The 15,220-nt window shown below is 35.0% G+C and overlaps 1 protein-coding gene across 11 annotated transcripts in view; it reads left to right on the top strand.

The window, feature by feature from the left end:
• SNX13 (sorting nexin 13) overlaps positions 1-15,220 on the top strand; it is a 160,055-nt gene that overhangs the window by 58,397 nt on the left and 86,438 nt on the right. For all 11 annotated transcript variants that reach the window (XR_002521035.2, XR_645034.2, XR_002521033.2 and 8 more), the window contains 3 exons: positions 10,053-10,174; positions 10,262-10,363; positions 12,272-12,360. Coding sequence is in view for 8 of the 11 variants with exons in the window: in XM_017956876.3 (XP_017812365.1) it covers positions 10,053-10,174; positions 10,262-10,363; positions 12,272-12,360 (313 nt within the window). In the remaining 3 variants the exon portion in view is untranslated. The remainder of the gene's footprint in view (positions 1-10,052; positions 10,175-10,261; positions 10,364-12,271; positions 12,361-15,220) is intronic.

The raw sequence follows: 15,220 nt of genomic DNA, 5'->3' as shown, positions 1-15,220 counted from the left end.
CAGCCTAATGTTTTTATAATCTATAGAATAGACCTGGGGTAATAGTTCATTATTAACTGATACAATTCACAAACTATACAGTTCAACCACTTAAAGTCAGTAGCTTTAGTTAAGAGTTGTACAACTTTCATCACAATCAATTTAAGAACATTTTAATGACTTCACAAAGAAACCTTATATCCATTGTCAGTCACTTCTGCGTTCCCCCATGCTTCTAGCTCTAGGTAACTACTAATCTTTTTTTTTTGTCTCTCTGGATTTGCCTATTCTGAGCATTTTATATGAATGAAATAATATATATGGTCTTTTTTCCTGTTTCTTTTACTTAGCATTATGTTTTCAAGTTTCATTCATATTGTGGCATAAATTAGTGCTTATTCTTTTTTATTGCTGAGTAATATTCCATTGAACACATACCACATTTGTTTTTCATCAGTAAATGGGCATTTAGGTTGTTTCTACTCTTTGAATCATATGAATAATGCTACTATGAGTATTCATGTACAAGTTTTTGAGGGACAAATGTTTCCATTTCTCTTGGATATATACTTGGGAATATAATTTCCTTTTGAGGAACTGCAAACTTTTTCAAAGTGGCTGTACTTTGTTACATTTCCACCAGCAGCATATGAAAGCTCCTCTTAGACCAACACTTAAGTTATTGTTGTCTGTCTTTTTGTCACCATCATAGTGAGTGTGAAGTAGTATTACATTATCGTTTTAATCTGCATTTCCCTGATAGCTAATGATATCAAGCATCTTTTCGTGTGCTTATTGGTCATTTGTATATTTTCTGTAGATATGTGATTTGTTCTACAGATAGATGGTTTGTTTTCAATCATGTGTTTTCCAGTGTCTGAAAAATGAAATGTTCATAGATCCAGCGGAAGCATATTAAAATGTGTGGAAAAAATTAACATGGAAGTCACAAGTGGGAACTCTATCTACAATAATTTATTACGTATTTACTGTTCCATCATGTACAAACCATGATAGTAAGCATTTGTTTCCAGATACTGACTGCCTATACAAAATTGTTATCTATAGTTGAAAAAACAATTCTTAAGTTTTCATTCATAAGAACACAAAGAATAGAAAAGAAAAATGACAAATAGATTAATTTTTAAAAAAGTCATAGTAGGTATCTTTATTACTGACAACCAGATGTTTCTGTTTCTGGCTGTAAAGTAATATATACCTATTTTGTAAAATGTAATTTTCTTCTTTAGATTTTCTGAATTAGCTATATTCAGCCATAGACCCACAATCCAAAGATTACTGTTAATGTTTTAGTATATTTCCTTTTAATGTTTTAGCTGTGCATACATGGTTACGATTTTTATATAGCTAAAAATCATACAGCATATGTTACTTCGTACAGTTTTGATTCTAATATGTTTTCTATATATTTGTAATTCTTCTTATATATATTAATGGCTATAAAACTGTCTATTGCAGGAATCAGTAAACTTTTTCTCTAAAGACCCAAACAACTATTTTAGGATTTGTAGGCCACATCATTTCTGTCACAGTTAGTCAGTTCTGCCATTGTAGCACAAAAGCAGCTGTGGACAAAATGCAAATAAATGAGCATAACTGTCCAATAAAACTATATTTATAAAAACCAGCAGAGTACATGTCCTTTACAGGGACGTGGATGAAGCTGGAAACCGTCATTTTCAGCAAACTAACACAGGAACAGAGAACCAAACACTGCATGTTCTCACTCATGAGTGGGAGTTGAACAATGAGAACACGTGGACACAGGGAGGGGAACATCACACACCAGGACCTGTTGGGGGTTGGGGGGCAAGGGGAGGGGGAGCATTAGGATAAATACCTAATGTAGGTGACGGGTTGATGGGTGCAGCAAACCACCATGGCACGTGTATACCTATATAACAAACCTGCACATTCTGCACATGTACCCCAGAATTAAAAGTAAGTATAAAAAAAAAAAGCAGCAGCACACTCAATAATAAAATGAAAAGTAACCTAATTAAAAAATGGGGAAAGAATTTGAATAGACATTTCTCTGTAGAAGAAATGTCCAGATGTTCTGAAGGACTTAGATCTTAGTTGTAGTAATTTTATTAATACTCCTGTTTACTAAAATAGTTAACATCATGAGTTTAATTTTCTATACTTTATTACTTAAGAAGATGTGCACTTAGCCCCATGTTATTTTTTTTTCCTGTATTTTGTCTTAACTAAGGTGTTCACGTCTTGTTTTTTATACTGCTGAAATGATGACTATACTTTATGTGTGTACTTCTGTATAAACTTTTTACTATTTTCTGAGACCTAAGTCCTTCAGAACATCTGGATTTTGGAATCTCTTTGAAGCATTGAAACATAGGATATGGGACTGCACTTCTTAAGCAGTGTTATCGCTCACTAAATACCATTTCCCTTAATACAGTCATGTAAAGCTGCATGCCTAAGTTCGTTTCCACCAATTTTATGAATCAGGATGTTTTGTTTTCTTGTTAAGGTAGAGTAGAAAGAACACTGAACTGAAAGTTAAGAACCCTGTTTGTTTTGTTTTTGTTTTTGTTTTTGAGACAGAGTTCGCCCTGTCGCCCAGGCTGGAGTACAGTGGCGCAATCTCAGCTCACTGCAACCTCCGCCCTTCCAGGAACCCTGTTTGTTTAACAAAACCTTGGTCTCACTGTGTCTCCTAGAATATGTAATTTAAATTCTGGCTCTGAAATTACAGGGAATTGTGATAGTGATTTGAGATCCCTTTCAGTTCTAAAATAGTAAGATTCTCTGGTCAGGTTGTTACTAATCTTGATTTCTTTTCAATCGTGTCTCCTCCCAAAACACACACTAACTTACTCCATCACACTCCACATTTTGAATGCCATTTGGGGAGTTATTTTTTTTAAGTATATAGGATTGCTAATTAGAGTTAATTTACTTTGGGATTAAAGTACTCTTCATAGCTATTGTTTTATTAGTAGGTGTCTTTTTTTTTGTTTTTGTTTTTTTTTGAGACGGAGTCTCGCTCTCGCCCAGGCTGGAGTGCAGTGGTGCAATCTCGGCTCACTGCAAGCTCCCCCGCCTGGGTTCATGCCATTCTCCTGCCTCAGCCTCCTGAGTAGCTGGGACCACAGGCGCCCGCCACCACACCCAGCTAATCTTTTTGTATTTTTAGTAGATACGGGATTGCACCATGTTAGCCAGCATAGTCTCCATCTCCTGACCTGGTGGTCCGCCCGCCTCGGCCTCCCAAAGTGCTGGGATTACAGGTGTTAGTAGGGGTCTTATAGTAGGATAACAAAATTTATTTAAACCTTTTAATATATTTCTAAATGATCAGAAATAATGCTTGATTTTAAATATAAAATACGTTTACTAATCTTTTCTCGATTAAAACACTTGTATCAATGAAATAAAAAGTTTTTGTACAACTAGACTATTGCTGTTCTTTATAGAATGCTGAAAACAATAAATCTGTAGTGTTATGAGTTTAATATTTTTTTAAGTTTTCTGAGGTGTAAGTTCTCCCACCACATTCAGTTTTAAGCTATCAGCATGAAGTCACTGAACATGGAAATAGGAAGAGATTCACGTAATTGTTTGCCTACTCCAGCTCACAGTTGGAGAGGATACAGCTAAGTGAAGAGGGGGCAGAGGCAGATTTGTAAACCTGAAGTAATGAGATGTATTTCCTTGTGTGTTTGCTAATTTAACTCCTATGGAAGAATTCTTCATTTATTTTTGAGGACTATGGTAGGGGGTAATCATACATTTACTGTAAGTTCAGGAATGTTTGTGAAGAAGGTCAAGTTAGTTTCATTATTTTAATCAATACTGACAACTAAATCCTTAAAGTGGTTGATAAAAGGGTAAAAAAAGGGGACTCTAGAGAGATGATTATGGTAACACGTAGTATTTATGACTGAATTGACGTAGGGGGGATTGATTTAGTGGATTCAAAATGAAGCTTACAATTCTGTGCCTTTACAATTTTACCCAAATTCAATTTCAGGCTGAGTTTTTGACACTGTAGAACAAAGTAGTTCTTCAAGGACTCTGAAGGATGGAAACAAGTAAAGGATTATGTACTTAGAGTAAAGAGTAGTATATCCTTTCTAATAGTGAATTAAGAGGGGAAGTTAGTATCTGATTCAGAGGCTCAAAGGAGAAGGAATTTTTTTCTTTCACAGATAAGCCACTCAGTTGCTCTCTCTCAACAAAAAAAAGTCTGTGAGTCAGTTGATCAAAAGGCCCTCTAATAGAGTAAAACTTTTCCCAAAATCTGCTCAAAGTTACTTGTCAAAAATCTACCCAGAAAAACTAGGAATTCTATTTTAATGATTTTTCAAAAATTTCTGTTTTTTACATAGAAGATAAAGACCTTTTGTAGAAGATTAATACATATTATTATAATTTTATGTGATTGGTTATTATATTGACCTTATTAGCGTACCTTTAAAAAAGCCAAGTCTTAACATGCGTGTGTGTGTTTGTGTGTGTATGTATATATGTATATACCTCTTCCCTTGAGATTCCTTTCAGTTCTAAAATACTACGATTCTGTGGACCTCTCTGTCTGTGTGTGTGTGTGTATGTGTGTATGTATGTGTGTATGTGTACATATATATAGTGTCTATATGTATACCTGCACATGTAGTATATAGTACACTCTGTCATTCTTACAGTTTTTAAAAAAGGTCTTCATAGTCATTTCTCTGAAAAACTAATGTAGCATCAGGAGCATACCATTTATTATAGGATTATTTTCTGTGGAAAAAGCAGCTTTTACTTTTATCATTTTGACATAAGGCACGTTTTCCAGGAAAGTATTCTGCCATGAATATGAAGATCGCCTTTACTGCCAAACGATCACCCTCTCCTAGTCAGGCAAGTCTACAAGATGACCCTTGCATATATATTTATCATGCTCGTTCCCATCTTCTGCTCATTCCTGTGTCCTTTCTTCTCTCGTATAAATACTGCTCTTTCATCAAGATTTAAGTGTAGCCTCTTTATTGAAGCCTCTTTAAATTACTACATATCACTTAATCTATAGTCTGTGTGTGTGTAGTTCTTGTCAACAAAATTTTGAGCTGATTTTGAAATGGTTCCAATTCTGTGCTATTGCAGTGAAAGTTCTCTTAACTGATGTTTAGTTAGCCAGTGCTCTTCATTCCCTTTGTATGCTATAATGACTGATAACCTTAACATTAAGACTAGGCTCTATTACATCTATCCACTTCTGTTTCCACCCTTTGAGTTTTATGCTTATCAAAAGTCAGTTGTGTGATGCCTGGACCCCACCTCCAGAAAATCTGATACCGTTAGTCTGTGGTGTGACCTGAACATTGGTGATTTAGAGGAGACAGATAATCAAACACGTTGAAAAAAAAGTTGTATTTGTTTCTGAGCCCATATATCCCAGTTACACTTTTTTATGATAATCAGGTGGTTTAATTAACACTCAACTTAGATTGAAGAAATATGAATATGACAGGGTAGTTTCTGTGAAAACTAAATCACTTACTTTGGAATTACTCAAAGCTGGTGGAAGATTGTAGTTGAATTAAGTGAGTGAAAGGCAAGTATGAAATTTGAAAGTCTTCAGGGACTCTTCATGCAGATTTGTTCACAAATGTCTTTATTCCCTTGCCATTTTAAAGAAACTGGACACCATAGGTTTTGCAGTGTGGGAACAGTTTGTAGTTTTTTCAAGACCCAAGGCATGTTAATACCACTCAGCAGAGCCTTAACCAAAGAATAAATCTTAGTCCTACACAGGAAGATTTATATCATTGAAGTTAAAGTGAAATATATTCATGACTCCCTCTTTTGATCAAATATTTAAATTTACCTACTGCCCAATTACCAGTTTTTTATACACTCTGTCCCTGTGTGTGTGTGTATGTGTATGTGTATGCGTATGCGTATGTGTATGTGTGGTTTTATGTAGCTAATATAATCAATCAGACTCAAAGATATAATAAGTGTTGTTAGAGAAAACAAACTTTGGGAAATGATGTGACTTGCTGAATTTCATAGACTGGCACATATGCCTTTGATTTGAGTAAAAGACCCATCATTTGGGGAAGACTTGTTCGAATCAATGGCATCTGTGCCAGTCCAGTGCATTTTCCAGAAATACTTGATTTTGGTCGTGTTTTGTGTTACTGATGATGAGCTGTACACTGCTTAGAATAGATGGAACAAGTGAGGCAATTTATAATTCTAAACTCACACATATTTGGGACTTTACTTGCCTTTTTAAGGCATTGGCATTAAGTAGCCGTGAGTCAAAAAGAGCTTCTCAGTACATATTCTACTTTAACACTTCAGGGAATAAGGAAGCAATTGTTGTTTGTGCCTACTGTTGCCATTCTCCAAACATCCATCGTAAACAGTGCTCTAACCCTGAAAAAGGAATCAATAAATCAGTGTGCATTTAGTGCCTCCAATAATATTTGAAACATTACTTTTCCACGGGGGATACAACTATGAATAAAACAAACACAGTTGGCTGAGTGCAGTGGTATGTGCCTGTACTCCCAGCTACTCAGAAGGCTGAAGTAAGAGGATCACTTGAGCCTAGGAGTTTGAGGCTGCACTGTGAATGCAGCCTGGACAACATAGTGAGACTCTATTTAAACAAACCAACAACTGCAATAACAAAAAACAGACCCAGTCAATCTGTGCCTTACTGAGATTAATGTTCTAACAGCAAATAATTCAACTGTAGCTTGTAAGAGCTATAAAAAGTGGAAAGTTTGGTAGAATGCATGACTGGAGACAGGACCTAGTCTGAAGGAATAGTGGAGAGGATGGGGGTCAATGAGGGCTGGCATGTGGAATTGACGTTTTAGATAAACTTTAATGTATAAGTGGGAATTGTCAAGTGAATGGGGGGAGAGGAAAATTTATGGAGAGTAGGCAGTGCCAAGCAAATGTAGGGGAGGGAATAGTCTGTCCAGAGGCACTGAGAGTATAAGGGGCGTATTAGCATTTGACAAATGGAAAGAAAGCCTGTGGATCTGCATAACAAAGAGGCAGGGAGAAGGTGAGATAGATGGTGATGAGGAGGAAATACACAAGGGCTCTCCGGTAAGAAAGATCTTAGAGAAGGTGTTTGTGCTTAGCTCTAATAATAATGGGGTGTTATTGCAGTTTTAAAGCTGTATATATCCTATTTTAAAAATTTGACTGCTTTATGGAAATTGGAATGCAAGGGAGACAGTGGATGTGGGAGACCTATAAGTAGAATGGTGGCGAGGGATAGGATGGTAGCATTAGAGACAGAGATAAGGGCTTGCAAAATTTATGTTCAGAGAGACATACTTTATAGTTTTGTTTTGCTTTTGTGCTTTCAATTAAAATTTCATTACTTGTTTGCATTCCTAGTTAACCTTCTTAATTCTTTATTGCAACCATTCTGTCAAGATACATAAGCTTCAGGGGCCTACTGTAAATTTTTTCAGGCTAGGGTTAATTGTATCACTTTTTTTGGTCATATAGGGATTATGTTCTTTTATTTTTAAATTCAAGAAATTACAGCTTATTAGTAATAATAATAAAACTCAAGTGTCGGTAATAAGATGAGTTATGTAATAGCCCGGTTGTTTTACTAGACTAAGAATTATATGGGGGAATATTTTAAGCAAAGTGAAAAAGAGTTTTGACTGTTGGCATAATGTAAGAAGAATTGATATTAAGAGCTCTACTAGAAAGCTATGTAGTAGATGCAGTAGAATTATGGCTATTACATAATGAAATATTTCTTACTCATTTTCACATTGCATTTATTACATATTTATCATGTCATGATTTTAGAAAGTACTTCACTGTCATCAAAATATTTTCCAATTTTGTTAAGACAAACTTTACTAGAAATTGTTAATATATATCCTTCTAATTTATAAATGGGAAGCAGTGTGCTATTGTTCTTCCTAATCTAGAAAGTTCTTTTGAGATTTATATTGTTTGCATGAAGTCAGTGGAAATAAGTCAAGCAGAAGGAAAATAATAACCTCAGAAAGAGATACAGGATATCTGTACTGTTTTTCCTATTTTTCCTACCCTCAACATATTTCTGTATTGAAAATAGAAATCTGTACATCAAATTTGAAATAATTTGTATGTATTTGCATTGCTTGATAATTTTGTTCGTCTAAAATGTGATTATGTCCTCTATAATGAATCAAGATGGATTTAAAATGCCTTCTAAATTGGTAAATTTTATTTTGTTTGAAAGTTTCAGTAAATTAAATAAACAGCATTGTACCACGAAACAGGACAGATGTAACTTGAAAGATTATATATTCTGCTTTCTTCTAAGTTTGTCAGAATGAACCTTTTATGGATTAAATGAGCTATGGCCTATACTAAGTAAATTTTGTTTTTATAAAATTTTCAAGTATGGATGATTTTGAATAAATATTCATATAAAGATTTTTGAAAGATGCTTATACAGATTGTGATTTTTTTTTTTAAATAAGAAAAAAGAGATTCTAGAGACTGTTAGGTTTAAATTTTTATTTTAGGTTTTATGTTGAGACTGAATATTGTTACCAAGTTTAGTTATATGCTTATATGCTTGGCTCTTATAGTCTATATAATGTTAATTAATTCTTCCTCGGATTACTGAGCTTAGGGATCCACCTTTTTGTGTTGATTTGTTTTCCTGTTCATATACTTATGGCTTTCTCTTTAGTTTCATGTATACAAACAAACCATAGTTGTGCCTTAGTGTTAATAACTTATTTTTTACTTGAAAACAGCCATTTATTTTTCAATATCATACTGACTCTTTAAGGGTTTTTTTCCCCCCCCAAAAAAGTTACAGTAATTAAGTCAGCTTCTTCACTAGCCTCTTTATTGTATGTTTGGGTAATTACCAGAATGAGTTACGGTGTACTTTTTTGGTTCCTCCATTGTCCAGCATCTTCCCGAATAGACTCTTTGTTTTCTATCTACTTGGTATGTTCCTGAAAGGGTGAATTAATTTTAGTGCGATTTTATGAAAAAGAACATTATATTAAAAAGTCACGCAGTCCAGGGAGAGATATAAATTGTTTTTGAGTTATCTATTGTGTTTTTTACCTGTTTCACTGGTATACTGAATTAACAGGATCTTTTGAGGTCTGTTGCTTTTGAGATGGAGTACTAGGTGACTTCCTAAAATTAGTAATTACCTTTTTCATCAGTATTCTAAAGGCTTTTATATGTGTGATATTTTACATCATTCTTTAAACCATTCGTTTAATTAGTTATTTCTAATGGTTAAGGCTTTTTGTTGTTTTTGTTGTTGTTGTTGTTGGTGAGATAGCTCTGTTACCCAGGCTCGAATGCAGTGGTGTGGTCACAGCAGCGTTGACCTCCTGGGCTCAGGTGATCCTCCCACTTCACCCTCCCTAGCAGCTGGGACTATAGGTGCATGCCACCATGCCTGGCTAATTTTTGTAGAGACAGTTTCACCATGTCAACTAGGCTGGTCTTGAACTTCTGGACTCAAGTGATCCTTCTGCCTCAGTCTCCCAAAGTGTTGGGATTACAGGTGTGAGCCACTGTGCCTGACCATGGCCAAGTTTTTAAGTGCTAGTGTATTCAAACAGAACGTTCAGAACATGTGTTGCATCGCTAAAAAGACGAATGTGGAGAATTCAGAAACAATTCAGAAGAAACCAAGAAATGTTTGAAATGCTCTTTTAAAAGCAAACAAAACTATTCAGAATTCCTTATGTATTCTTATGTTGGGGCTGAGAAATTACATGATATACTGTTATCAGATTCACTTCAAATTTAACTGGAAAAAAATTAATTTCTTTTACTATTTTAAGCATTTAGATAGTAGTTTTAAACTTTGGCACATGAAATAATTCAAGTAATATTGTTAGAAGACTTAGTGAAGATTTACTTTGGATCTTGTGAAACAATACTAACAGGTAATAATGAATGAAAATCTCAATTTAAATTTACAGTCTCAGACAATCATGTTGTCAGTAGTCATTAAAATGAATTTATATTTTCTGATAAAGCATTTATATAATTCTTTTATGTAATGTGTTTTTTATAAGGTCAAAAGAAATAGACTGGCAACCTTATTTTACTACACGCATTGTAGATGATTTTGGCACACACTTACGAGTATTCAGAAAGGCTCAACAGAAAATAACAGAGAAAGATGATCAAGTAAAAGGTAATATCTTTATTCCATTTGAAAACTAGGATTTAAAAATCTGTTTTCCTTTTATCATTTTATATATCTTGAATTGTTTTTCTTTAGGTACAGCAGAAGATCTTGTAGATACCTTCTTTGAAGTTGAAGTTGAAATGGAAAAGGAGGTTTGCCGTGATCTAGTGTGCACTTCCCCCAAAGATGAAGAAGGTTTTCTTTCAATTTAACTTTTTTGACAATAGTAACTGGCTAGAGTCAAGTTAGCAGAACCAGTGAACAAATCTTAAGGGTAAAATTATTCTTACTTTGGGCAGGTAGCATAGTAAAGATGCTATTCATTTTATTTTATTTTGTAATTCTTAAAAGTAGTTTCCAGATTCTGTTTTCTTCTTTAAAGGTCATCTTTAATAATTAACTGGTCCTGGCTGGGTGCAGTGGCTCACGCCTGTAATCCCAGTATTTTGGGAGGCCGAAGGGCCTGGATTGCTTGAGCCCAGGAGTTCAAGACCAGCCTAGGCAACATGGCAAAACCCTGTCTCTACTAAAAGTACGAAACATTAGCTGGCTGTGATGGTGCACACCTTTAGTCCCAGCTATTCAGGAGGCTGAGGTGGGAGAATCACCGGAGCCTGGGAAGTCAAGACTGCAGTGACCTGTGATCATGCCACTGCACTCCAGCCTGAGTGACGAGAGTGAGACCCTGTCTAAAAAAAAGAAAAGAAATTATCAATCTACTTTTAAAATATAGCAAACATAAACATTTTATAATTGGATTTTTTTTATCTGTAGTGATTTCTCTTCCTCTTGAATTCATTATTTTTGCTTCAGAAGTATACCTGTTACCATAAAATATTTCCTAAGGGAATGAATATAGTGATTTCAAATAAAATTTACAGATTTCAGCGGGCTTGTCTTTTATTTGTAGGAGTTTACACTAGACAAGTTTTAGCTAAGGACGTTATCTTTCCCCAGTTTTGCACGTATTAAGTCTTTGTTAATTGGCACAGTTTTAAATTAAGAGAATCACTTATGCAATTATATTCCCAGGAAGTGTCAGCACAGGAACAATGATAGAAAAGCTCTTCTAGTTGTGGAAATTGTTTTCTTAGATTTTGAAAATGTTTTAAATATTTTTATTTATTTCCTTTGTTCTTCCTTTCTTTTCCCTTTTCTTTTTATTTTTATTGTATAGTTCAGCTTTTAATGGCCAGTTTATTAGCACTGTTAAGAAATATAGTTGACACTTGAACAGTGAGAGAGTTGGGGGTATTGACCCCCTGTGCAAACAGAATTCTGTGCATAACTTTTGTCCCCCAAAAACTTAAATACTAACAGCCCACTGTTAACCATAACCCTTACCAATAATGTAAAAAATTGATTAACACATAGACTAGTATCTGCACATATTTTATGCATTCATGGCATACCTTTTTCTTAATTTTTTTTTATATTTCTAGGCTATGCGGTTCATCTCTGAGTTTTTAAAATAGTCACAAATCTCTAAAAAATTTTCTAATTTATTTACTGAAAAAAATCCACATAAAAGTGGGCCTGAGCAATTCAGACTCTTTGTTCAAGGGTCAATTTGTATTATAGTAACTTAGAATGTAACTCATAGATATACTGATGTGCAATAGCTTTATGTAAGTTGAGCTCTCTTAAATCAGCAGAGTAGATGAGCATACTCTTTTTTTCCTTTGTTATAGCCTGCTGAGATGGTGGAGGTTTTTCTTTGAAAGAAGAATTACAGCTATATTTTAAAATGTGTGAATAACTTTTAAGTATGGAAAGCTAATTAATGTGTGGTAGAATTACAAAGTACCTGGTCCATCTAAAACTATTTTGGGAGAAAAGACTTGTAATGAAATTTTTTATGATTCAAAAAACTGGTTAAAACAGCAAAATTAAAAAACAATTAAGTTGATTAATGAATAGTTACTACTTGAAGAATAATGAAGGAATTTTTAATGAATACTGATGTGTACTAATTGCTAAAATAATAAGCCATTTTAGGCAGAGAACTGCTTAGTTCCACCTTTTTTATGTACCTTATATATCAAGAGTAAGTGTAGACTTTATATTTTCTAATGTTATGATAGCTACTTTTTCTATTTTTAGGATTCCTAAGGGATTTGTGTGAGGTCTTATTATATTTATTGCTACCTCCTGGAGATTTCCAGAACAAGATCATGCGATACTTTGTCAGGGTAAGCTTAAACTCATACCAAATCATACCTGTAAAAAAACGTAGAGCAGGAGTTTTCAAAATTTTTGGTCTTAAGACCCTGTTACACTCATAAAATTTATTGAAAACTCTAAAGAGCTTTTGTTTATGTGGGTTTTCTTTAAAATATTTACATATTATAAGTGAAAACTAAGAAATTTTTAAAACATGAAAATATACAAGCATATATTTCATTACCTGATACATAGATAGAGCATCATAGCATTATGTAACTTTTGTAAAGGTCACTCTATGTACATGAAAGAACAAGAGTGAAAAGTTAAATAATGTCTTAGCATTATTATGAAAATGGTGTTGAAAGGGTCACCTGAAACCCAAGCTTCTAAGGGAACTTCAGGTTCATGGAAACCTCCCCCCAATCCCCCAGGAGTCTCTGGCTGATAAGTGCTTTGGTTTTTGGTTATGACAAAAGTTTGTTTTAAATTTTCTTATACCCTAGTGTTATCTAAATCAGGTTAGATAAAAATAACATTTTTGGACAGAAACTTTAAAAACTGTGCAGTTAAGATTATGTTTTTTTGTAATTGGAAAATTAATGTCAGATGAGAATAGTAGTCTTGGACTCTTTATTCCCTGAGTATAAACCTTCAAAGTAAAGCTCTGTGTGTAAATTTAAAGGAATAACATTTGCCTTTGGCTGCTGGTAATGATTTAGAAATGCTAGCTACATAAGACCATGTCCTGGTTGAATGGGTGAAATGAAAGTTTTGGATTTTCCTAAAAACGAAAGCTTATGATCTCTTTACTCTTTAGACAGACTAAAGAGATCGTAGATACAGATATCTGTGTCTGCAAAATAGATAACAAATCCTGAGACTTGCTTTTATGCTTGTATGGTATTGTTTATAAGCAATACCATACAATTTCCTAACATCTACCTAGCTTGAGTTCAGTGTACTTCTCAGGTATGTTAATGGTACTTACGTGAAGTAATAGAAAGTGCTTAGTGTTGATGGGAGGAGCCTTATTATATATTGTTAAGGCCAATTATTTGAGCTGGTCTTTATCAAGGGTGACAAGTACCTGGATGTCTATCACTAGATTCATATCTGCCACTGAAGGAAGATAGTACTAATCAGGTATAGCACTTGTTCATGCAGAATATCCATTTGGCATAATAATCTGTTTCCATAATACTCCAGCCAGCTACTGTTATGTGGAATCTCAGCATCATTTTGCATGTCTTGCCATCTTTTCCTTTTTGAAACTCTATTTTCTCTTTTCTTTCATGTCACTGGTCTCATTTTTAGTCACCTTTGTTTTCCTTTTTAGTCATGTTTATACTCCTTAACTTCTCTTCTGCTTAATTTTTGAATATTCAAGATCTTAAATCCCAGGACTTTTTCTTGCTCATCCATTACTGTGGCTTGAAACGCCTTCCAAATGCTAATGAGTTTGAAATTTATAGCTTTATTTCATATTTACCTTCTGAGCTCCGGGCAACTCTGAGCTGCCCTCTTGAAGTCACCACTAGAGTGACTGATAGCTTTTTAAAACTTAAATGTCCAAAGTGGAAGTCTTATTCTTACATCCATATCCTGTCTGCCTTTTAGTCTTCTCTCCATCCTAGTAAGTGGTATGATCATCTAGTAAATTTTTCAGATCTCAAGTCCTCCAAGAGGCTTACAGGTTTGCATGTAGTGTGGCTTTATTTACCTCTCTAGCCTTCATGCCAAGCAATGTCAAGGAAAACCAGAGCTGGACAGTAAAGTGTACTAAAAAACAGACCTTATCTAGCAACTGTTGCAGTAGGGGAAATGTGACCTCGGTATAGAATTGATCTCAATTCTGAATACAACAAGAACAAGTTGGGATTTATAGCCAAGGAGCAGGCCGGGGATCAGTGGATGGCAAATTACTGAAAGGAAACATCAGGTTTAAGTGGGAATTATGGGTAAACAGACTTAATAGGATTCTTGTTGAGAGCAGGCTGGGATATTCAGACACAAAGGGTGGGGACTGAGGAATTTAGGGTGAGGGAGGTCTGTCTAAACCCACTTGATAGAATTCTTGCTAAAACAACAATGAAAAGATGAACAGACATGGAATCTCAAAGGTTAGGGTGTAAATGGGTGGAGGATTCAGAGGAGCCTAAGTTTGGTCAAGGATAGTCTTTGTTAGTGGTCACTATACTCTAGCCACACTGGCATTTTCCCCCAAAAGTGCCGTTTTTCTCCCTGCTTCTCTAATGTCCTTTTTTTCTCTGTTAAGAATGATTCTTCGGCCGGGCGCGGTGGCTCATGCCTGTAATCCCAGCACTTTGGGAGGCCGAGGTGGGCGGATCACGAGGTCAAGAGATCTAGACCATCCTGGCTAACACAGTGAAACCTCGTCTCTACTAAAAATACAAAAAATTAGCCGGGCGTGGTGGTGGGCACCTGTAGTCCCAGCTACTTGGGAGGCTGAGGCAGGAGAATGGCGTGAATCCGGGAGGCGGAGCTTGCAGTGAGCTGAGATCACGCCACTGGACTCCAGCTTGGGCGAGAGAGCGAGACTCCATCTCAGGAAAAAAAACCAAAAAACAAAAAACCGATTCCTCTTATTCTGTCAGCTAAATTGTATTCATTCTTCATCTCACTTCATGTCACTTCCTTAGCGATGCCCACCCTGACCACCCAATCTAAATCTCCCTCATAATTCCCTGTTATTATCGATAACATCCAATTGTTTTCCTTCATAGCATTTACCATATTTTAAGATGGTAATTTGGTTGTTAATTTGGTACCTCTTTCTCCCAGATGAATTGTAACTCTAATGAGGACAGAGACTATATCTGTATTTATCATAAATATATACTTAGTGCTTAACATAATAACTGGCAC

The sequence above is a fragment of the Papio anubis genome, chromosome 4 (assembly GCF_008728515.1).
Source record: "Papio anubis isolate 15944 chromosome 4, Panubis1.0, whole genome shotgun sequence".
NCBI classification, from domain to species: domain Eukaryota; kingdom Metazoa; phylum Chordata; class Mammalia; order Primates; family Cercopithecidae; genus Papio; species Papio anubis.
Note: the sequence above shows the minus strand (reverse complement) of the source record. Positions and strands in the feature narration are given on the sequence as shown.